Source organism: Scyliorhinus canicula, chromosome 8, assembly GCF_902713615.1.
Source record: "Scyliorhinus canicula chromosome 8, sScyCan1.1, whole genome shotgun sequence".
In the NCBI taxonomy this organism is placed as follows: Eukaryota; Metazoa; Chordata; class Chondrichthyes; order Carcharhiniformes; family Scyliorhinidae; genus Scyliorhinus; species Scyliorhinus canicula.
The window spans coordinates 107,814,901-107,839,105 of NC_052153.1; the positions used below are offsets into that span (position 1 = coordinate 107,814,901).

General features: G+C 46.1%; 1 protein-coding gene and 1 long non-coding RNA gene across 2 annotated transcripts in view; one reads left to right on the forward strand and one right to left on the reverse strand.

Annotated features, from left to right (window-relative positions):
• The window catches only part of dtwd2 (DTW domain containing 2), a 174,051-nt gene extending 158,772 nt beyond the window's left edge, over window positions 1-15,279 (forward strand). The window contains exons 5-6 of the mRNA XM_038805044.1: window positions 1,026-1,154; window positions 12,104-15,279. Of these exons, the coding sequence (XP_038660972.1) occupies window positions 1,026-1,154; window positions 12,104-12,274 (300 nt within the window). The 3' untranslated portion in view covers window positions 12,275-15,279. The remainder of the gene's footprint in view (window positions 1-1,025; window positions 1,155-12,103) is intronic.
• LOC119970436 overlaps window positions 1-24,205 on the reverse strand; it is a 147,434-nt gene that overhangs the window by 14,298 nt on the left and 108,931 nt on the right. The window lies entirely within an intron of this gene.

Genomic DNA, 24,205 nt, shown 5'->3' on the forward strand with positions numbered 1-24,205 from the left:
ATACAGCAAAGGCAATGTGTTACCACAACATCCTGGCTGGGGTATTGAAGACTTGTAGTCCAGTATTAGCCTCATTCCTATCCAAGTTGTTCCAGTACATGTCCCAGCTTTGTCCTATTCTCAAAAGGCAGGAGAAATCCAATCTGGCTAACCACTGCCCCGTTAACCTACTCTCAGTTATTAGCATCGTGATGAAAGATGCTTTCGACAATGCTATCAAAAAACACTTATTTGGATTCTCCCATTGGCAAACCCACTTGCAATGTGTCTCATTCATTGTTGGTCTCTTTATTATGAATCTGAATTTTCACTGCTGCTTGTTTTCTTCAATTAAAAAAACTGGCTGTGTCAATCAGGTTTTATGTTTAACTTCATGTTCATATCCCTATAATAACGACACAAAATCAAAAGTTTGTTAGAATCTAGCTTTAACTCTTACACAATAAGCATCGTCAAATGTGCTAATTCACTCAGAACCATCAGAACGTTTTGAGAAATTTCATTCTAACTCTCTGTTTTTGGTGACACAGCAATCATTTCCTTATGACTTGTTCCATTATTCTGCCAATTATTGACCACACTAGTCATGCCAAGTTACGTTCCACTGGAAGCTGGTCTTTTTGTGTGTGGGCATTGGCATTGAACGTTTGCAGTCTATCAAAACGTTGGCGATATTGTGGCATGAAACCTTCTTCTGTCCAACCTAGTGTCTGCTTTGCATTTTTCATCCGCGATCATTGCCATCTGGAGCAGGAATATTGTCTGCTTTGTTTCCTTCTCTTCTGATCGTAATTGTGTACCCCTATTCCCACCATAGCTAAGGTTCACTAACTTCATAAAAATTGAGTTAGGAATCTTCCTGTTCTCTTGGTTCAGTAGCACACCAGTCAGTGTCTTTATCTCCTGTACCACAACATAACCTTGCATATGATGTTGCATTTTGCTGTCGGCTATTTGTGTCATTTTTCATGAGAAAATGAATAGCTTTAAGAAAAGAAAACCTTTATCCCTCTCTTTGCGTTTAGGTTCAACTCAAAACCAGTTTATCGAGCCAATACATAATTCGAACTCAGCCAACAAATACTTGTCTCTCTACACTGGAATGTGCAGCCTTTGCACTGTCTGTGGTGGAAAAGAACCATTGCATTCATGAGGTAAGAAGTCACAAGGTGCAGCATTCTAGGCAGCCCATGTTACGTTGCAAATTGTATAGTTATGCTGACAGGAACAAAATAATTCATTGGTTTTAATGCATCAGAGACATTAAGTAAATTCAAATGAGTTGAGTTTACTAAAATAACTATGCTGCATGTAAACAAGTTTATGAATGGTCTTAATATTTTTGTAGGGGTGGGAAGAAACACTAACTGACGCTGAAGTAAATCTTCGTGAAGTAATAGATAATGCACTCTGTCTGCATTTTGAACATTCTCTCAAACGTGTCAGATAAGTAGCACACCTCGGGCGGAATTCTCCGGCCCCCCGCAGGGTCGGGGAATCGTCCGGGGTCTTTGTAAATCCCGCCCCGCCGTGGCCGGAATTCTCCGCCACCCGGGTATCGGCGGGGGCGGGAATCACGCCCCGCCGGTCGGCAGGCTGCCCACGGCGATTCTCCGGCTCGCGATGGGCCGAAGTCCCGCTGCTGTCAGGCCTCTCCCGCCGACGTGGTTTAAACCACCTCTGGTGCCGGGGGGAGCAAGCCCCGGGGTTCTGCGGCGGGCGCGGGGTGATCGGATCCCGGGGGGGGTGCCCCAACGGTGGCCTGGCCTGCGAACGGGACCCACCGATCGTTGGGCGGCCTGTGCCGTGGGGGCACTCTTTTTCTTCCGCCGCCGCCACGGCCTCCACCTTGGCAGAGGCGGAAGAGACCACCTCCACCGCGCATGCACCGGTGGCGACGTCAGCGGCTGCTGACGCTCCGGCGCATGCGTGGACTCACGCCGACCGGCGAAGGCCTTTCGGCCGGCCCAGACGCCGGTCGGTGTGGTGCCAAAGGCCATTGGCGCCAGTTGGTGGAGCGGGAGCCATACCGGCGCGGCCCTAGCCCCTAAAGGTGCGGAACCACACCTTTGGGGAGGCCTGACGCCGGAGTGGTTGGCGCCACTCTGCTACGCCGGGACCCCCCACCCCGCCGGATAGGGGAGAATACCGCCCCTCATCTTTCTCTGTGCCCATGTGCCCCACTGCAAGCCCCATATTACTACTATCTACTAGCCATCGTGCTGAAAGAAATGTATAGATCATTACAGAGTGTTAAGCATTTTCTTATTTCACTTTAAAGATTCTGGGCGGGATTCTCCGACACCCGCCGAGTCGGAGAATCGCCAGGGGGTGGCGTGAATCCCGCACCGACGCCGGCTGCCGTATTCTCCGGCGCCGGTTTTCAGGTGGGGGCGGGGTTCATGCCACACTGGTCGGGGGCCTTTGACAATTCTCGGCAATTCTCCGGGCCCCGATGGGCGAAGTGGCCGTCGGTTTCTGGCCAGTCCCGCCGGCGTGGACCCCCCCCCCCCCCCCCCCCCCCCCATGGTGGTTTGACCAGAGATCGGGGCCCACCGATCTGCGGGTGCGCTTGTGCCATGAAGGCTTCTTCCTTCCGCGCCGGCCCGTGTAGGGCTCTGCCATGGTCGGCATGGTGAAGACACCCCCCTGCGCATGCGTCAGAATACTTCGGTGGTTCCGTGCATGTGCAGGATCACGCCAGCCCTTTGGCACATGTGCAGACTCGCGCAGTCCCTACGGCGCCGGCTGGCGTGGCGCCAACCCCTCTCGCGTCCACCTAGCCCCGGAAGTGCGGAGAATGCGTAGGGCCATTGTGCCGATTGCGGAAAAATGTTGGGTGGAATCGTACCATATTTTTTCAAAGTGTCAGGCTGAGACTGAAAACTGGTTTGTAGCTCTCCAGCTGCACAGCCCAGTTTTCATTCCAGATCTTGAGCATCTTTAATGGAAAGAAAATGAGTGGGCATGGTTTATGCCATCACTCTGGTGGGGGGGGGTGGAGCCTGATAGAGCCGGAACCTGGTTCAACAGAGATTGGGGTGCCACCTTTAAAGGGCTGGAGTGTGCCATCCCCTGAACTCCGGTCCCCCAAACATAGAGGCATCAAGTGCTTCCTCCTGCCCCCAGACAATCATTGGAGACTCCCCACCCCTTACCAGGCCATCACCAGCCCCCCACCCCCCACTACCACCACTGTAGAAGTATCACCAGTGTTTCCCCCCACCCCACAGTGTCCGCTCTTCCCTGTGTCTGCAAGTTCCCTCCTCACTGCTCACTTAGCCCCTGCCACAAGCACACATAATTGGAAACTGACCCCACCCCGGATTGGGTTCCCACGAGGGGCTGTGCGAGGTATGTCCCTCTCCCCCAGGGGCTATACTTACCTTTGTGCCGCCAGAGGAATTCCCTTGACTGAATCTCGTTTTTAAAAAGCTGTAGTGACATCAGTGAGGTATGAATATTTAGTGAGGGGGTTGTGTGGCAGGGAGGTCCATTGATAACTTAGCCACAGCAGACTGCACATATTCTCCTCTAAAAGATGCACTTTTGTGCCTTCGCTGAACCAGGAAGAGATGTTTCCCAGACTTGGTCACCTCAGCAGTATTGTGTGGCAACTATTAACTGGATTTTACCAAATAGAGTTACTAAAAATGGATGTTGCTTGGGAAAAGGGGTGTCTCGGTTAGTTCAGACAAAGCGGATATATTTTGGGAACAAGAGGTAACTTCAGATAAAACTGTGTTTCATAGAATCATAAAATTTACAGTGCAGAAGGAGGCCATTCAGCCTTTGAGTCTGCACCGACCCTTGGAAAGAGCACCCTACTTAAGCCCCACGCCTCCACCCTATTCCCTTTATCCCCGTAACCTCACCTAACCTTTTAGGACACTAATCGCAATTTAGAATGGCAAATCCACCTAACCTGCATAACTTTGGACTGTGGGAGGAAACCGGAGCAATCAGAGGAAACATGTTTAAAGTGACATGGTGTATGTTAGTCTTTTGTCGTGTGGGTTTTTCTTTTCTTTTACTTTAAAAAATATTTTGTATTAATTTTTAACGCAATGGCTGGTCTGGTTCCTCAATGGGTTGTACATTGTTCATCATATTATTCCAAACAAAAATACACCAAAGAATTTCAAGTTATCCTTTGAGGTTTTGAGACATAAACTTTCAAACCCTCCACCACCGACGAACAGTGGCAGCTTTGTGTACCATCTACAAGATGCACTGCAGTAATTCACCAAGGCACATTAGACAGCACCTACCAAACCCACAGCCACTACTATCTAGAAGGACAAGAGCAGCAGATACCTTGGAACCCCACCATATTGGAGGTTCCCCTCCAAGCCACTCACCATCCTGACTTGGAATATTATCACCGTTCTTTAACTGTCGCTGGGGCAACATCCTGGAACTCCCTCCCTAACAGCACAGTGGGTGTACCTACACCTGAAGGACTGAAGCGGTCCAAGAAGGCAGCACACCACCACCTCCTGAAGGGTAACTAGGGATTGACAATAAATGCTGGCCTAACCAGCAACGCCCACATTCAGTAAATGAATTTTTTTAAAGAACACTCTCACAAGTAACATCAGTGGGGTTCTGAACAAAATTGGGGGCTCTTCGCCAGAATTTAAAAATGCATAAATCCTTTTGAGTGTAGGGGATTTATGACCTTTTAAACATAACGAGAGTGAGGAATATGTGGAACCAAATGAGAAAATGCTGTTTAAAATAACAAAACTGCAAAGATGGTTCTTGCTTTCGCCCAGATTTATTTGGACAATATTACCATAGCAAATTTGAATGGTGCACCTAAAGCTAAATTGATGGAATTATCTGATAAATTGGAATTCGGATTATCTATAGGGACTAAGAACGCTGAAGTAATTGAGACAATAGTAATCCATTTAAAGATATATGTGATGTCAGACAGACTCAGTACTTTGAAAAGATGGGAAATTGAACAAGCTAAAATTCAATTACAAAGAGAATTAGAAATGAAGAAATTAGAAATGCAAGAAAGAGGGAGCTTTCCAAAGGGAAGTGGAAATGCAGAAGCTAGCAATGGCAGAAAGAGAAAAGGATAGAGAGAGAGAACATCAAATTAAAATGCAGTAAATTGCAACCAGGACAACAGACCAGGATGAAGAAAAAAGTAGTCTGGACATGAACCTAGTGGGGAGAAGTTTTGATTTGTACAAGCACTTCCAAACTTTGTTGAAAGGCACGGCGAGGCATTTTTTAACAACTTCGCGAAAATAGTTAAACATATGAAATGGTCACATGACATTTGGACACTGCTCTTTCAAAATAAATTTGTAGGTCGTGTCATAATATACACCAGTATATCATGGTGCAGACACACACACTGATGGACATACACTAGGACCAATCAACATGCACAAACACCGCAGCCAATCACCAGTTAGAACACTCACTATAAAGACAGAGGGCATCACTTTTCCCGCTCATTCAGGATGCAGCCTCTCAGAAGCACCAGAGCTTATCAGTTACAGTACAGACTCTCACCACGTGCTGAGTGATTCGACTGGTTAGGACAGGCACAGGTCCCTAGTTAATCTAGCATCATGTAAACCCACAGTAATAGTATGTTTAGCAATTTATAAGAGTTAATAAAATAGTGTTGAACTATATTCAGTGTTGATGGCCTGTATGTGTTTCACGGATCCAGAGCGCCCAACACATCAGGTCGGGCAAGTGAAGTCTATGCGGTTTTATCAGAGATGATGTGGAGATGCCGGCATTGGATTGGGGTGAGCACAGTAAGAAGCCTTACAACACCAGGTTAAAGTCCAACATGTTTGTTTCAAACACTCGCTTTCCGAAAGCTAGTGTTTGAAACAAACATGTTGGACTTTAACCTGGTGTAAGATTTATTACTTTATCAGAGGGCAGGTCTGGGGAATATGAGACAGTGAAGAGAGCTATACTGAGTGCTTACGGATTAGTACCAGAGGCTTATAGACAAAAGTTTCAAAATTTAAGAAAACAGTCTAGACCAGGGGTGGGCAAACTACGGCCCGCGGGCCGCATGCGGCCCGCCAAAGGTATTTCTGCGGCCCACCAAGTCATTAAAAAAAAAAAATTGTTTAATTTTTTTTAAAGGTTAATGGGGTTACTTACTGGTATAGGGTGGATACGTTGACTTGAGTAGGGTGATCATTGCTCGGCACAACGTCGAGGGCCGAAGGGCCTGTTCTGTGCTGTACTGTTCTATGTTCTATATGAGGCGCCCAGAATCATAACCGGGTGAAGTAATTATTTTACTTAATATACTATGCGGCCCTTTATGAATTGTGAATTTCTGAATGTGGCCCTTGCACGGAAAAGTTTGCCCACCCCTGGTCTAGACAGACTTGTTGAATTTGAAAGGGTTAAATAGTAATTTTAATAGGTGGATGAGAGCATTAAAATAGAGGAAACCTATGAGGCCCTTCGAGAAGTAATTCCATTGGAAGAATATAAAGACTCAAAACCGACAATGATAAGGACTCATAGAATCTTAACATAGAATCCCTACAGTGTAGAAGAAGGCCATTTGCCCATCAACCCTGCACCGACCCTCATGTGCAGAAACAAACAGTTAAAACTACAAGACATGCATCAGAGTTTACTGCCGATTATGAGTTTGTTCAGATGCCAAAGCCTTTATTACGACACTCTTTTTATTTTGAAAAATACAGAAAATGGGAAGGTGTGAGAAAGGACAGTCAAGCAAGAGAGGGAGTGGTTGAAAACTCCAAGGAAACTTCACCTCAAAATAAACAAGATAATGCTGAGGGGGTAAGAGAAGTGAGGAAAGTTAGATGCTTTCTTTGTAATAAACTGGACTAACCAAGTCAGCATGCTGAGGATTAAATGGATAGTCAGTTGGAGTTATAGATCTTAAAATGGGAAATATGAAATCAGAGGCTGGAAAACAGGAGATGCAGGTAGGATGTATGCACAGAAGAAAAGAGAAAACTATAGGAACGAAAGTGACCAGCAGGTGGCTGATGTGTTTAAGGATTTTGTGTGCAACGGTTGAGTATTTCCATGTGGACAGACAAGAATGGGGAAAGATATTAACGTTTTAAGAGAAACAGGTCCAAGTCAAGCCCTAATGTTGTGAGAAAAAAATATTTGTAGTTTAGAAGGGATATTGAAGGAAGAGGTTCTGGTCAGCAGCATTCATGGTGAAACAAGAAAAATTCCTTTGGTAAAAATAAACTTAAGGAGTAGCTTGAAGACAGGACCCCTGGTTGTTGGAATGGTAGAAACATTGCCCATTGCAGGGATTCATTTCATTCTAGGGAATGATGTCGCAGAATCACAGTAGATGCCTACTGTGGTTGAACAGCTGATAGAAAACTCAGTTCCAGAGAAATTTCAAACAGACCATTCAGGGTTTTTCTTGATTGTGTAGTGACAAGATCACAGGCTACTAAGATAAGACAAAAGAGTGAAGAACTACGAGTTTAGGATGAGATAAGCGAGATCAGGTTATCTGATACGATCTTTAGCAAACTGAATGAAGATGAAACAGACAAAGGGGAAGAGACAGATGTGTTTAATTCAAAGAGACTTGATAAAATTACAACAGGGTGATTCAAATTAAAACAAATATATCAGACAGCACAGCAGGGAATGAAAGCAGAACCTCCCAATTTCATAGCAGGGAAAGAAGTGCTCCTGTTTTTACCCATGTCAGGTAAACAACTGATAGCCGGAAGAACTGCACCGTATCAAATCAAAAGAAAGCTGAGTAAAGTAAATTATCTGGTATGCATGGCAAATAGACATAATAGACAGAGTATAATATCAACACGCTAAAAGAGTATTGGGATAGAGGAGATAACTACAAACATAAGGTGTTGATAATAATGAAACAGGGAGAAGAAGAGTCACATTCTGACAGCGACTTACCTAAAATTCATTTGGGTTATGAGAAGTAATGAAAAATTTAAAGGACTGGTTCAATTATCTTTCAGATAAGAGCCGGAGCGAATTGAAAGAGTTCCTGCAGTCCTTTTAATGTATTTGTGGAGATAAATTAGGTAGAACAGAGGTAGCAATGCATGATGTTGATGTGGGCGACAAAGCAGTATCGATATAAGTTAAATCCAGAAATGTTATCACAAATACAAGAGCAAATTGAATATATGCTCCAAAGTGACATTATTTAATTGAGTTCTAGTAATTGGAGCTCTGCTATTGTACTGGTGCCAAAGCCGAATGGACCACAAAAGGGCTGGATTCTCCAATTGTGAGGCTATGTCCTCACGCTGGCATGGGAACAGTGGTGTTTTATGCCCAGACGTTCGGCGCAAAACGGCCACTGATCTATCGTTTGGCTGGGGGCTAGCATCCGAGCAGTATAGAGCACCCGGCTCTATCGGCCGTGCAACATGGCACTGGCCGCGTGCGGACCCAGACTGCAAAATAATGTCCCCTTTTGGCAGGCTTGCAAGCCCTGGGCAATGCCCCAACAGTGCCCCCAGCCCCTCACAAAGTCTCTCTTGCCCACAGATCGGGCCTCCCGTGACTTTGGTGGTGCTGGACTGAGTCTGCAGCTGCCACGTTGAGTTCCCGACGGGTGAGACCACAAGAGACTGACGGCGCCAGGAATTTGGCCGGTTGGGGGCAGAACATCGGGGGTTGGGCCTCAGGCAACGCCTTGAGGTTGTTGATACGGTGCACAGTGTACTCTGCGATTATGCCACTTTAAAGGGGGCGGAGTGTTGCAAAAGAGGTGCAGCCCCCGATTTGGTCGGAAATGGGCATTCTCTGGCCGATCGCCGAACGCGATTTTGTTGTCGGCGATCGGAGAATCCCGTCCAAAGGTGTTGTGTGGACAAGAGGAGAGTGAATACCGTCACCAAGAGGGATTTGTTTACCATTCCACATTTTGAACATTGCCTGAAAGAGTTTGGCAGTCTAAATTCATTACAAAGATAGACTTGCTAAAGGGCTATTGGCAAGTAACTTTGACCAAGAGGGCAAAGGAGATCTTCGTATTTGTGATGCTGAATGGACTTTATCAATTCAAAGTTATGCCATTCAGGATGAAGAATACACCTGCAACGTTTCAGAGACTCATGAAGAAAGTTATTAAAAGTCTGAGTCATTGCTATATACGTCTGCACCCCATAAAATAACTGACCACTTGAAAGGAGCCGATCTCAACATGAATCTCACAAAAAGTCAATTTGCTGAAGCCCAAATTTCATATCTGGGACATGGTCAAATGGCACCATGAGATGCAAAAATACAGGCCATTTGGGATTTTCTGGAACGCAGCACAAGAAAAGGGATTTTAATGAGCGGATTCTGTCGCAAGTTCATGCCGAGCTTTTGCAAGGTGGCAGCATCTCTACAGAGCTCTTAAAGAAGAACAAGCACTTTAATTGGATGGAGGACTGCAAAACGGCATTCAAAGATTTATAAACTGTGTTAACAACAAAACCAGTATTAGCTACACCAAATTACAACAAGCAGTTTAAGCTGACCGTGGATGCTAGTGATATTGGTGTGGGAGCTTATTTGCTACAGGAAGATGAACTTGACATTGAGAAGCCTGTGGGCTATTTCTCAAGAAATTAAATCGTCCCCAACAGAAGTTGATAAAGGGACTTTAAGCTTGGTACTGAAAAAACAGCATTTTCAGTTTTACATTCCCAGTAATTCCGGAGGTACAATCATATGTACGGACCATAACCCCCTAAAATTTCCAGAAAAAGTTTGAGATCGGAACACCAGGGTTATTCCAAATGGAGACAGTTGTTACAATTATTTAGTATAAAAATCAGTAATGTGGCCGAGAGAGAACGTCATTACGGGCACTTTACCATGAGTATATTCCAGGAGGCATGGAGTGAAAGACCTAATTGGTTTACTTTAAACCAGGACTGTAGGGGACTGCTGGGAGCTACGTTTAAACATCCTGCTAACAAGCCCCAGCTGGGCAGGCCACCGCCCGCTCACCACAGGAACTCTTATTCTATGAAACCCACAGGGAGATCACTCAGTATCTTCATGGTCCTTGTGAGGGTTATCACATCCCTCCCCGCATAAGTCTGAATGTTCCCCTTCACTCCTGTCACTTGATACAAGGCCTCAAGTCAGCAGCAGGATGGAGCCGGATTGGGAGCTGTGAAGCGGACTGGGGATCATTGTTTCCTTGTTGAGCGTTGAAGGGCTACAAGTGGAGGCTCATCTTCAGTGCTGACCTCTAGCAGAGTATCAATCTACTCAGTCTCCATTCTGGACTCCGAATCTTCATCGTCAGGGAGAGCGACGTTCGGGTCCCTCATAGACTCAGTTCCCTAACCTGAGGTAGTCTTAATGGGCTATAAGGACTTAGTCTCTTCTGAAATGATCTCTGCCGGAGTGGGTTCCGTGCCTCTCAGGTGGCCGGGGTGTTTCTTTCACGGCCTTCCCTTGTAATGGGCGAGCAGCGTTACTCCGGCCCAGATGTGCCGAGCGGCCTGCCCAACACGACAAGTTCCCGCTGGTGCTGTCCACACCTGGTCGCTGCCAGCGGGATCAGCTCTGGAATGCTGGGGGGGGGGGGGGGGGGTTTCTTGCACCGAGGGGGGGCCTCAAAAGGGGTATGGCCCGCAATCGGTGCCCACCAATTGACGGGCCGGCCTCTCTGAAGGAGGACCTCATTTCCTCCGCTGCCCCGCAAGATCCATCTGACATCTTCTAGCGGGGCGGCCGCGGGGAGGACGGCAACTGCGCTTGCGTGGATGACGACATTTACGCGGCGCCAAGGTCCAGCCCATGTAAATGACGTGACACCACTCCTCGCCCCCCCCCGAGGGCGGGAGAATAGGAGGCTGGGAGCGGCCTACGATGCTGGAGTGAAACACTCCGGTTTTCACTCTGGCGGTGGGACTTCGTCTCCCGATGGGAGAATTGCGCCCGGGAGCATCTGGTTCTCCTGCTACAAGGAGTACTGATTCATCAGATTCTTGATGTCTGTATTGAGCCGGGCCACCAGACTTTGCTCTTTGCGAACATTTTTATCTTGAATACCCCAGGATGTCCATTGTGTAATTCTGTCAGGATTGGACACCGATCTGGGTGAGGGACGACTACTCGGGCTTCCCACAGGATGATGGCCTCTACACTCAGCACTTATCCTTTGGTGAGGGAAGGCTTTATATAATCTGTGGGGTATCGTCTAATTCTGCCACTGTAATCATCTGGTGGAACTTTGCCAGTGAATCTGCTTCGCAGATACTGGCAAGGTATCCAGAAAGTTCAAGGTCATGATGACTTTTTCCAATGCCAGCAGAGGGGCGAAGCTTGTGTGAAGTGGGAGGTACCTCAGTCTATTCATGTGTGTTCCTGGGTGGTGATCGAGTGAGTATTTTTAGGCTGCTAACAGTAATACCTAACATTGGACCCGAGCCGAGGTGATGTGGGGCATTGCTTTATTCTTTTTGTAAAGGCCCAGCCAGGGGTTTATGGTCTGTTACGATTGTGAAATATTGGCCATCGATATATGGATGGAATTTCGTCACCCCAAAAATAATAGCTAATCCTTCCCTTTCAATCTGAGAACAGTGTCTTTCCATGTCCGCGATGGTTCTGGATGCATATGCTATAGATCTCTCCCTGTGCCAGTGTCCCATCGATGGGAAAGGACTGCCCCTAATCAATATGGAGAGGCATCATGTGTTAACACCAGTTCACTCTTGGGGTCGTAATGAGTCAGGATCTTTGATGATAGTAACTGCTACTTCACCTTTATGAAGACTTCATCCTGTGGCACCTGACATGACTACTTCTGGTGCTTTTGCAACATTGTCTGCAGGTATAACCGTAAAGTGGCCAAGTTTGGAATAAATTTCACATAGTTTGCGAGGCCTCGGAAAGATTTTAATTCTGGTGTATTTTGTGGGGTTGGTGCTTCTTTGATGGCCTTAACTTTATCCACCATGGGGTGTATGCCTTTTTTATTGACGCAGTATCTTATGCAGATCATATGATGTGATGATGCCATCCTTTAAAGGCATATTAACGGAATCAATAAATAAGTATAACTTCTGAATTATCAGTCATTTTTGTTGTTTTAAATCTACAGGTTATCCTGCGTCCTCTTCAAGCTTTGTGCTCATTCCAGCTTCAGCATGGAGCTCAGATCCATCACAGCAAGGAGCATCTGATCAAGAATGGATTGTATGCAAAATCGATGCCAAAGAATAAACGTAAACTCAATAGAATGGAGCGTTTAGTGGACAATGTCAAAGTATAGGGGACAAGTATAATTTTAATATGGCTTTATTTTTGCAGAAACTTGTTATGAAATTTTCTATGGATCATCATAGTTTTCTATCTTTGAATTTTCTGAAGTCTGATTCCTTGTTGCTTTCCTCAGGGCTTCCCCTGCTACACTGCCGTAATTTAGGCAAATGCTCAGCATGTATCTTGTTTACATGGGGTTCCTCCAGAAATCTCATTGACGTTTTAGCAGAATAGTGACAGACGTTCTGCAGAAGTCACCCCTTAATAGGTTTAGAGGGTTAAAGCTGGGTTTCTTCTTTATTCTGTTTTCTGAGGTCAAGTTTACAATTTTACAGTTCTCAGTTATGGAGGGTTATATTTTTTTAAACAACATGGTTTTGTTAGTCTTACTTGGGAATTTACCTCCTTTAGGGAAAAATAGGGATTTTAACTCAGGCCCATCTTAATCAGGATTATCACTAGGAGCTTTTTTATCTGGACTGCTTTCGTTTGGCCAATTTTAAGTTGGGCAGCCGGTTAATCCACATGTCATTTTAATTAATCAAAGAAAATAATCTACAGCTATGAATTGGATTCCGCCTTCTGTTTCGTACATGGAAAGACCGTAGCGACTCAGAGGAAAATTCCCAGTGAAAGTCATCAGGACCTGATTACTCTCGGACCCAATGTGCAGTGCCAACTTCTATTTGTGGCAGAACTATAATCTGCTGCAAATAGAACTCGTGATTTTACGGGTGGCAAAGTTGGAAGAAGATAAATTTCTAGTCAGGAATGATAGCCCTTTGGAAAATGTCAACAGTTATTGTGACTGCTGGAATAAAGACTTTCAGCTGATACAAACACCCTGTTTTTATTTTTTCAATTTCTCATTTCTGGATTCCTTTGTTTGCCAGGATGAAACTCGTCTATTATCACTTGGAATGATGATGTAGGGTCTGTCAAGGATGGGAGGAGGGGATGTGTGATGCTTTGATCTTGGTTCTCAACTGGACCTCCAAATCTGCCAACATTTCAGGATGATTGACCCTCTTCTGAAGGGAGCTGTTAAGATCTGGCTGTGCTGACAGCAGCAGAATTTTCTCTAGTTGCTGTGCCAGGGCTCTTTTTAAACCTGCTCCTCCCCCTGCCTCCCCTTTTCTGGCAGGTTCCCCCTCCATAATAGATGGTCTGCTCCATGCCACAAATGCCGGTAAAGTGGTACAATGTTTTTGCAGGTGCTGTTGCACCATGTGTCCTTCAGTCCCATTGAAAGCAAGTCCCTGGTGCAATCTTGCGTAGTTCAGTTCACATTGTAAAGTTGATATCAGCCATTTGAAATACCTTGGGCTGGATTCCCCAAAATGCCAAAATGGGGCTATGTCCCCACGCCGGTGTAAAAACGTTGCCGTTTCACGGCAGACTTTCCTTAAACAAAATTACAGCTATCCACCTATCTTGAAGGGGCTGGCAGGGCCCTGGAGTGCTTCTTGCATCTTCAGCTGTGGATACGGGCCCCCGCACCTCCGGTTGCGAGCCTGCAACGGCCGAGCCGAATACAATGGCGGACTCACCCGGCGGACCTGGACCAACAAAGAAGGTCCCAATGATCGTCCCCGCGCCGCTCGATCTAACCCGCCAGATCGCAGCCCCAGCCGCCCATTAGGACCCCCCCCCCCGGGGTACTTGATCCCCCTGCACCCACCAATACGGCCACAGACTGAGTCCCGACTGGCCAGACGTGATTAGAACCACGCTGTCGGGAATTTGTCTGGTCGGGCCCAGAGCATCACTGGGAGGGCCTGTGGCAGTGGCTCCCCAGCCACACCGCGTAATTCTCCGGGGACCAGAGAGCCGTGGGAACGGCGCGGGCCCGATCCTGTTGTAAAAGTGGATTCTCCGCCCCTGCGCCAAACACGACTTTTGCGTGGGGCTGGGGAGAATCCAGCCCCTTAACTATTCAATACTCCGTTTTTGTCAAAAATTTAGGAAAGAGTAATTCCAAGTAAAAATAAAGGCGTGTGCATTCAAATGAATGTTTATGGTAGCTTTTTTATCAAATCTTTCAGATATCAGGATGTCATCCAGGATAGCATGCTAGACAGAAACTGCAGTGCTTCAATATTTAGGGTGGAACAATAAAGAAAATTTAAGTTGAGCTTGGTGTATTTATTTGTTTGCGGTGGGGGAGAATTATTTTGTTCTTTTATCTGATCTGCATTTGTTGGGGTAAGTATTAGGCTACAACTAACGCTAGCTGGAGGGCATGAATCAGCTCCCTATAATTCATTATTGGACTTTAATCTTTGAAGCTCACTTCATTAAGGGTTGGAAAGAAAAATAATTGATTAAAACAAATCTGTTAATTTACACTGCTGCCTCTCCTGTATTGCTTTGCATTTTAACTCTGTAGCTCAATCCTGGCTGGAATAAAATATTAATTCTAATGCAGAATTCAAACTGCTGCAACTTGCAAAAGGTGCACAGTGATGATGGCCATTTGCTGAGTCACCAAATGTCATCAAAACGGTTTAAAAATAATTGAACAAATGGGTGATGAGATGCTGTACAGAGTTTCCAACTATACTTCCCTATACTGTCCATTGTTAATAACAAGCTTGCCGCCAGGCACTTCACGGAATTCTAAATGGGAGAGAAAAAAAAGCCAGTTCACTTTGCTAGTGACTGCCATTGGTTGCAGCCCATGTTGCTAATCAAGCAACGTGCAGTGTGTGTGGAAATACTGAGAAAGAACAAATGTGAGAAGTAAATTCCAAACCCTTGGCAGCTGTGTGTTTATTTTATCTTACCTCTGTAGGAGAATGTTTTATTTGCTTTCCTTGAGCAAATTTTGTTTTAAATCTCTGCTTTGTGTAATGGACTGATGGTTTACATGGAAAAAAAATCAATGATGAAAGTATAATTTACAGATTTCATTGCTTTGCAAAAGACATCCAACAATGAAAATAACGAGTTATTTACTATGATGTATTATTTACCTTTTGTACCCATTTTTAATAAAGAGCAGTTGGAGCAAGACCTTTCTTGCTATTCATTTGTGTGTGATATATAATGACTTTTTTCTACAGTCAGTTGTTGATCAGAACAGATCCGGGCTCCTGTTAGAACCCCTTCAGACTCTGGCTGAATATCTTCCAAAAGCTGCTTCAACTAGGTTGTTTCAGTTTCTTCTTTGTCCTGGGACAAGACTGCTCTCCTTTTTAAAATATTATTACCCTTTTTCAAAAATTACCCATCTGGGAAAGAAAACTGGGCAGGATTCTCTGATCCTGAGGCTAAGTGTTGACGCCATCATAAATGCCAATAACTCCCCATGAACTTCCTCAATGAAACCATGATGCGTTAGTCTAGACTGAAAAACTCATTCCTTTGCCAATTTTACCTTCTGGCTGCTAAAACCATGCAGGCCCCGCAGAACAATTCTTTTTTTTAAAACATGACCATTGCAGTCAAATATACTCTAACCCTAGGTTTTTAACTTTAAATTGACTTTTATAATCTGATTTTCCTAAAATTTTCCAATAGTCATTTCTTTCTTGAGACACTTTGGATGGGTTTCTGTTTGGGAGACTATGGCCAGGATTCTCCCTTCCGGGGACTAAGTCCCCAAGCCGGCGGGAAAACCAGCGCCAATGACTCCGGCGTCAATGGGCCCCCAAGGTGAGGAATTTTCGGGGGCTAGGTGGACGGCAGATGGGTTGGTGCCGCTCCAGCGGGCGCTGAAGAAGGGACTTCGCAAGTTCGGCATGCGTGGAACGGCCAGCATATTTTGACGCATGCGTGAAGGGTTCTTTTCTCTGTGCCGGCCATGGCGGAGCCCTACAGAGGCTCGGCGTGGAAGGAAGAAGTGCCCCCACGGAACAGGCCCGCCCGAAGATCGGTGGGCCCCGATCGTGGGCTTGGCTACCGAGGACCGCCCACGGCGGATGTGGGACTGGCTAGAAATGGACTGCCACTCGACCCATCGGGGCCCGCAGAATAGCAGGAGGCGCCACTATCCAGCGGCCCCGTGGCCGGGGATGCTATCCCCGCCTGAAAAACGGCACCGGAGAATACAGCATCTAGCATTGGGGCGGGTTCCGCACCCCCCCCCCCCCCAGAGATTCTCCAACTCAGCGGGGTGTCGGAGAATACCGCCCTATATTCTCCTGCAAGAGCTGAATTGCACCAGTTTTATAATCCTGCAGTCGTAAAGCGGGATGCAGTTCAGTGTTCAGTGAATATGAGGGATTCCCAGGGAATCCCACTGTCAGGTCGTCATCTTTAACGGGTGGCCCAATAGTGAAGACCCGCGGCGGGCCACACCCTCCCCCAATGTAAATTGTCCCCGACACCCCCCTGCACAGTAGCCCCAACCTCCAGTTGCCTAGGTGTTCCCCCTACCCCTAGGTACGGCAGTGACGGGACCCGCCTTGTCTCCCCCGGGGTGTATAGAATCTTAGAATCCCTGCAGTGCAGAAGAAGGTCATTCGGCCCATGGAAACTGCACCGATGCTCTGAAAGATCACCCTAACTTCACCCTATCCCTTCAAACCCGTAAACGCACCGAACCCACATAACCCTGGACAGTAAGGGGCAATTTAGCATATCCAAACCACCTAATCTGCACATCTGTGGACTGTAGGAGGAGACCGGAACACCGGGAGGAAAACCACGCAGACACTGGGAGAACATGCAAACTTCACACACAGCGGACTCCACACGCAAGGCCAGAATTGAACCCAGGCCCTTGGCGCTGTGCCACCATGCTGTCCCAAGCAGGAGGTAAATGCGGTGAAATCACACATTTGAGTGTTTGAAATGCATTTAGTGCTTGGAATGCACTTACATTTCTTTGATGTAGTCAATGTTTACAAACATTGGGATTTCACCATTTAGACCACTGACGCGTGAAGGGATATGAATGATTAGTGCTGCAGAAGCTGTCAATCACAGACACAACTGGAAAGCTATGAATGGCTTGCAGATAATGGATCTGTGGGAACCAGAGTAGGCATAGCTGCTCTCCTTCGAGGAATGGACACGTGGAACTGCAGGGTAAGGTACAGCTATAATGCTTCTCATTGCCCCTGTCTGGACTACAGGGCGGGGTCTGCTAGAGCAGGCATGGGCAGGCAGTGCACTGTTGGGGGAGTGGTTGCCCTCAGAGTGTCTCTACCAATGTGGCACTGGCGTGATGGACCCTTGGCCCCCTGCGAGGTCCATCACAGCCTCACGATTTCTGAGACCACAAGTGATCCACGCCCAGGTGATTCCCGGCCGCAATCACGCGAGGCCGAAGCATTACGCCAAGCCTACTAAATAGATACAAATGGGTCATTGAAACCCATTTGCATTTATTTACATCCCCCACCGGTGCGCATCATGCTCCTGGTTCATGCCACTAATGGGGAGTCGGAGCATCATGTTAGTAACGCCGCCTGCCACTGATCCCGATTTTCCCCCATCCCCCGATTCTCCGTCCCATCTGGAAATGCATTCCGGGCATCCCGGGGTGGAGAATCCCACCCTTTATCTCACATCAAGCCCTGTTTCTAGCTTGTGGTTTGACTTCAAGCCTTTGTAGTCTTGAGAGAATAACACCCAGTCTTGCTGGAGAGCGAGTCAGCTCTCACAATGGCCTTATGGACAGTCTTTTAGGTGGATCTTTTGGGAGAGAATTCCTTAGAACCCTCCATCCAAACTGCAGAATCAATAACCAAACTGCAACCTCATGATTCTGAGAACATTCCAGTGGAATCAGATCCAATCACCACCTGTTACCGGGCAAAACACAGCCTTTTGGGCAATTCATTGGCCACGAGGCAAATCAATCAAACCAAGTCATGACTGACACTGGCCAATCGACAATCACTGGTCTAAATCAACCCAGCCTTCTGGATCCTGCTTTATTGAATTAAAGGGACAGGCTGTTTGCCTTAAAGTCACAGGTCCATTAAACATTCATAGATCAAACATGTTACAGCAAAAATAAAAGACATGTAAAGTAAGGGAATAAACTGAATAAATTAGAACAAACAGTACGGACCCTGACAACTCACTGAGACACCCCTTTCCCAAGCAACATCCAATTTTAGTGACTCTTATCCAGTTAACAGTTACCACGCAATATCACTTTGGAGACCAAGTCTGGGAAAATGTCTTTCCGGGTTCAGCGAAGGCATGCAACTGCACCTTTTAGAGGGGAATATGTGCAATTTGCCATGGCTCTAAATGTTCGATGGAACAAGCTTCCATGGCTCGGATCGTAGATGGAACTGGCCTGCCTGGTTGTTGGAGGGAGAGATGGTGAACTAGCCTCCTTCCCCAACGAGGATGCTAGTAATTATACTGTTCAGTCTCTTTGACGTCCCACTCTGTGGATTTGACTGTTTGTATCTCTCAAATTCCTTACCTTTAGAAATTATAATTTGTTTAGCCTTACTGATCTCTGGTAAACGATGTTTTGACATGGCCACTTGCACCTCAATGTCTCTAGATGCCTGCTAATCTGGTTAAATAAATCACACCTCATTATTCCTCTATTATTTTGTTTTCATCTCAAGTTCACTGTTAATTTCCTCACACTGTCACTCTAAAGTAAACACAGTAAAGTTAAAGATAAAATAAAAGCATATAATTCTGCAAGGTTGAAAGATAGGTCAGAAGATTGGACAGAATTTAAAGAACAGAAAAGAATGATTAAAATCAACAAAGAGGGAGAAATTAGAGTACGAGAGAGAAGTAACCAGCAAAATTAAAGCATGATAAGTTTTTAAAACAAAAGTATAAGTTAAGGAAGTGTAGGTTTTATGCAGGTTAAGAATGGGAAATTGATAATGGAATTAATAAAGAAACAGAGGATTAAGTGAACAAATAATTTGTATCAGTCTTCACTGCAGAGGATACAAATAACAACCCAGAAATAATTGTGATCTGGAGGTGAAAGGGAGGGAGAAACTTAAATAATTACCACAATCACCAGGGAACAGGTATCACAACATTTATTGGAATCAAAAGCTGCCATGTCCTGATTGACTTCATCCTAGGAGCTTAAAAGAAGCAGCTGCTGAATTCATAGACTCATTGGTTTTAATTTTCGAAATTCCTAGATTCTGGAAAGGCCCCATTGGAATGTTGCAAACGTGACTCCTCTATCAAGAAAGGAGAGTAACAGAAAGCGGGTAACTACAGGCCAGCTAGTTTCACATCTGTTGTAAATGCTGGAATCTATTATTAAGTTCATCGCAGGGCACTAGAAAATCTCAATGCAACCAGGCAGAGCCCACCTGATTTTGTGAAGGGGAAATGTTTGACTAATTTATTGGAGTTCTTTGCGAAACTAACGAGCAGCATGGATAAAGCTAACCTATGGCAGTGCTGTATGTAGATTTCCAGAAGCTATTTGGCAAGATGCTACATCAAAGATTATTGCGCAAAATAAGAGCTCATGATGTAGGGGATACAATATTAGCATGGATAGAGGATTGGTTAGCTAACAGAAATAAAGAGTAGACATATATGGGTCATTTTTGTTGGCAAGATGGAGTGCCACAAGGATTACTGCTTGGCCTCACTATTTACAACTTGTTTCAGTGACTTGGATGAAGGGACTGAATGTATGGTTGCTAAATTTGCTAATGACACAAAGATAGGTGGGACAGTAAGATGTAAAGATGGCATAAAGAGCCTGCAAAGGAATATAGATAGGTTATGTGAGTGAGCAAAAATTAGGTGGATGGGTACGTTGTAGGAAAATGTGAACTTGTCCACTTTGGCAGGAAGAATAGAAAAGCGGCATATTACGGCACACTGGCACAGTGGTGAGCCAGGGATCCAGGTTCAATTACAGCCTTAGATGACTGTATGGAGTTTGCACTTTCTCCCCGTGTGTGCGTGGGTTTCCACCGGGTGCTCCAGTTTTCTCCCACAGTCCAAAGATGTGCAGGTTAGGTGGATTGGCCATTCTAAATTGCCCTTTAGTCTCCGAAGATTAGGTGGGGTTTCGTGGTTAGGGTGGGGCTGTGGGCCTAGGTGGGGTATTCCTTTGGAGGGTTGATGCAGACTTGATGGGTCGAATGCAGGGATTTTATGATTCTGTTTAAATGAGGAGAGACTGCAGAACACTGATGTATGGAGGAATCTGTCCTAGTGCCTGAATCACAAAATCTTAATATGCAGGTACAGCAAGTAGAATGATGTCATTTATTGTAAGGGGAATGGAATGTAAAAGTAGGGATTTTTTCACTACAGTTGTACAGGCTGCTGCTTGGACAATATCTGAAATACTGTACAGTTTTGGTCTTGTTATTTAAGAAATTATATAAATGCGACTTATAGCTGGGTTGGACAGGCTAAGTCCATATCCATTGAAGTTCAGAAGAATGAGAGGTTACTTTATTGATAATCCTGAGAGGGCTTGACAGGCTGGATGCTGAAAGGATGTTTTCCTGGGTGGGAGAGACTACAACTAGGGGACACAATTTAAAAATAAGAGATTTCAAAAGGAGATGAGGAAAAATTCTTTCTCTCAGTCTTTGGAACGCTTATTTTTAAATTGTGTTCCCTCGTTGTCAAGAATCTATCTACCTCTGCCTTAAAAAATATTCAATGGCCCTGCCTCCACCGCTCTCTGGGGAGGAGAGATTTTCCATTTAAGAGGAGATGAGGAGAAATTCTTTCTCTCAGAGTCTTTGGAACTCTCTTCCCCAGAGAGAGGTGGAGGCAGGGTCATTGAATATTTTTCAGGCAGAAGTAGATGAGGGAATCAAAGCTTACCAGGGGTAGGTGAATTGAAGCAGCAATCTTACCAGCCATGATCTTATTTAAAAGCAGCCGGAGCAGATTTAAGAGGCACATTGATCTACTCTTGCTCTTAATCTCTATGTTTGTATGTTCACATTTGTCCAAATTATTCTTTCAAAAGCTTTCCCAACAGGAGTTTAATCTGACTAGTTGTTGGGTTTATCCTTATATGTTTTCTTGAACACAAGTTTAATGTTTACAATTCTCCAGTTCCCTGACCACCGCCCCAGAAGAAGTAAGCTTGTCTCTTTGGCACAAAAGAAGACAGGAACCCTGGAGGTACTGTGCAAGCTGGTTAAAAAGATCTAAAACCTGGAAAGTTGGGTGAATAGCTCGGAGGTGCTAAAGAGCTAGGTGATTTCCAAGAAGTGTCCAAACTGTGATCTCAGGTGTGATTGGTTGGTTAAAACGGAATTCTCGAAATCTACACCATCAGGATTGTTGTGTCCTGAATGAAAGAGAATTCTTGGAAGTGCATCTTGCTGATGCTGATCGTACATGTGAAACTTGAAGGTGAAGGCTTTTTAAAAATACTTTTATTAGCAAATTTTCAATATAACATCTTTACATATGTGTACGTCAAATAGTTTATATTTCAACCGTTCCACCACACCTCTAAACCCCAAAAAGCAACAACCAATTCCCGATGTCGCCCCCCTCCCCCGGTGCCTAACATCCGACAATGACCTACTCTCTAAAATAGGAAATAAATGATTCAGTAGAACCCTTCAGCCAATCCTCTCATTAAATACTTGCTTTTTTTAAGTACAGAAATGCCATCAGGTCACTTAACCATGCCTCACACTGGGCGGGGCCGAAGACTTTCAACCAAGCAGAACTCACCTTCGGGCAATTAAGAAAGTGAAGGTAAGAGCATCAGCCTTCCCCGCTTGTCTGCAACTCCGGTAAATGTCAGACCCCAAAAATAGCCACCAGAGGACATGGTTCCAAATCAAGCCGAGGAATACCTGACATAGTGCTGAAGAAGGAGACTCAGCAGCTCACACCTTACTAAAGGACCAGAACATGTGTACATGATGCATATGTATGATGTATGTAGAGCACCACTCCACTTATCCTCTACATCCGAGAAAAATCCACTCATTCGTGCCCTCGTCAGATGTGCCTGATGCACCACCTTAAATTGAATCAGGCTGAGCCTAGCTCACGAGGAGCTGGGGTTGACTCTGACTCTGTATAGAGCCTTGCTCCTCACAGTGCCCCCGCCCCCAAACCCCTGGCCCAACTCCTCCTCGCACCTCCTCTTAATCTCGTCCAATGGGACCTGCAACGTCAACACCAGCCGACCATAGATCTCCAGCATCCTTCCCCCTACTACATCAACAACCAAGAGAATTCTGTCCATCACCGAGAGCGGGCTGTTGGGGAGGGGAGGCAGGGGGAAGGAAGCGACCTCCTTGTGTACAAAGTCTTGCACTTGATAGTACTGAAACTGGTTTACTCTTAGAAACTTGTACTTCTCCAGTCACTCCTCAAAATTAACGAACTTCCCATCTACAAACAAGTCACCAAACCGCTCTAACCCATCTTCCCTCCAAGCCCCAAAGGACGAGTCCAAAACCACCAGCACAAAATGCTGCTGTTGTGTCTTAGTAAATGGTGTAATGGTCAGTGACAGAGAGTAGGTAAGGTTGACACTGCTGTTGAATGGGAAATCGGGTTGGAGTTATACACTTGAATTAGTTGAATTAGCAGCGGTCTGCTTTAGCACGTTTCATGCAGCAGAATTAACTTTCACTGTGTGCATGCTGCGTGCATGAGTTATACCCATGAGTCATCAGCGAATAGCAATTGCCAACCAATACCTATCCTTTGGTTTGTCATGATGGCCCAAGTGCATCTGGCGCAGTGTGGCTATCCTGCCTGCTACCAGGATTTCACGCTTTGACCTGCATGATTCACAGCCTATAGTCACACACCGGTTCCACATTTAGCGCCTGGAATCTCTTTTGGATGGAATCTCTTTTGGTTTTGATATAGGGCAGAGTTGAGATGCAATACCCATGGTGTGGTGTGTGTGCAGTCAATGGCACTTGGAACCATGGGGAAGTCAGTCATACACACAATCTGTCTGGTTCTCTTTAACAAGAGGGAATGAAATACAGCTCATTCTCTTAGAATACAGAGCCCCTGTTACTTCCCTTATGGGGGCGCCGCGGTGCGATCGGACCCCGGGGGGGGTGCCCCCATGGTGGCCAGGCCCACAATCGGGTCCAGCGATCGGCGGGTGGGCCAGTGCCGTGGGGGCACTCTTTCTCTTCTGCCGCCGCCATGGCCTACACCATGGCGGAGGTGGAAGAGAATCCCCCAGCGCGCATGCGCCGGTGGTGAGCCGCTGACGTCACCATCAGTGCATGCGCGAACCGGCGAAGGCCTTTCGGCATGCCCCGGGGTGGGCGGCAAAGGCCGTTGGTGCCGGTTATGGCGCCAGTTGGCATGGTGCCAACCGTTCCGGCACGGGCCTAGCCTCCAAAGGTGCGTAGAATTCCGCACCTTTGGGGAGGCCCGATGCCGGAGTGGTTGGCGCCACTCCGCTACGCCGGGACCCCCTCACGCCGCCGGGTAGGGGAAAATCCCGCCCATTGTTTGTCACTGAGGCTGGGGCTGTTTAACACAGGGCTAAATCACTGGCTTTGAAAGCAGACCAAGCAGGCCAGCAGCACGGTTCGATTCCCGTAACAGCCTCCCCAGACAGGCGCTGGAATGTGGTGACTAGGGGCTTTTCACAGTAATTTCATTTGAAGCCTACTCGTGACAATAAGCGATTTTCATTTCATTTCATTTTTCATTTCAAATAATGAATATCCTGGGAAGATACGGCCTTCAACTGAAAATTTCCTCCATGTACTGCTCCTCCCTCTTCTAGCAGATTGCCCTGTTCCCCATGCCCTCTAGTCATTCTCCCAGTCATACAGTTTGTCCAAGGGAATGCCTATTAGTACACTCATGTCTGGGAGCAAATGATTTCTACAGAAGGCTTAAAGTCAACATAAAGAGGGCAGCACGATGGCCTAGTGGTTAGCACAGCTGCCTCACGGCGCTGAGGTCCCAGGTTCGATCTAGGCTCTGGGTCACTGTCCGTGTGGAGTTTGCATATTCTCCCCGTGTCTGCGTGGGTTTCACCCCCACAAACCAAAAA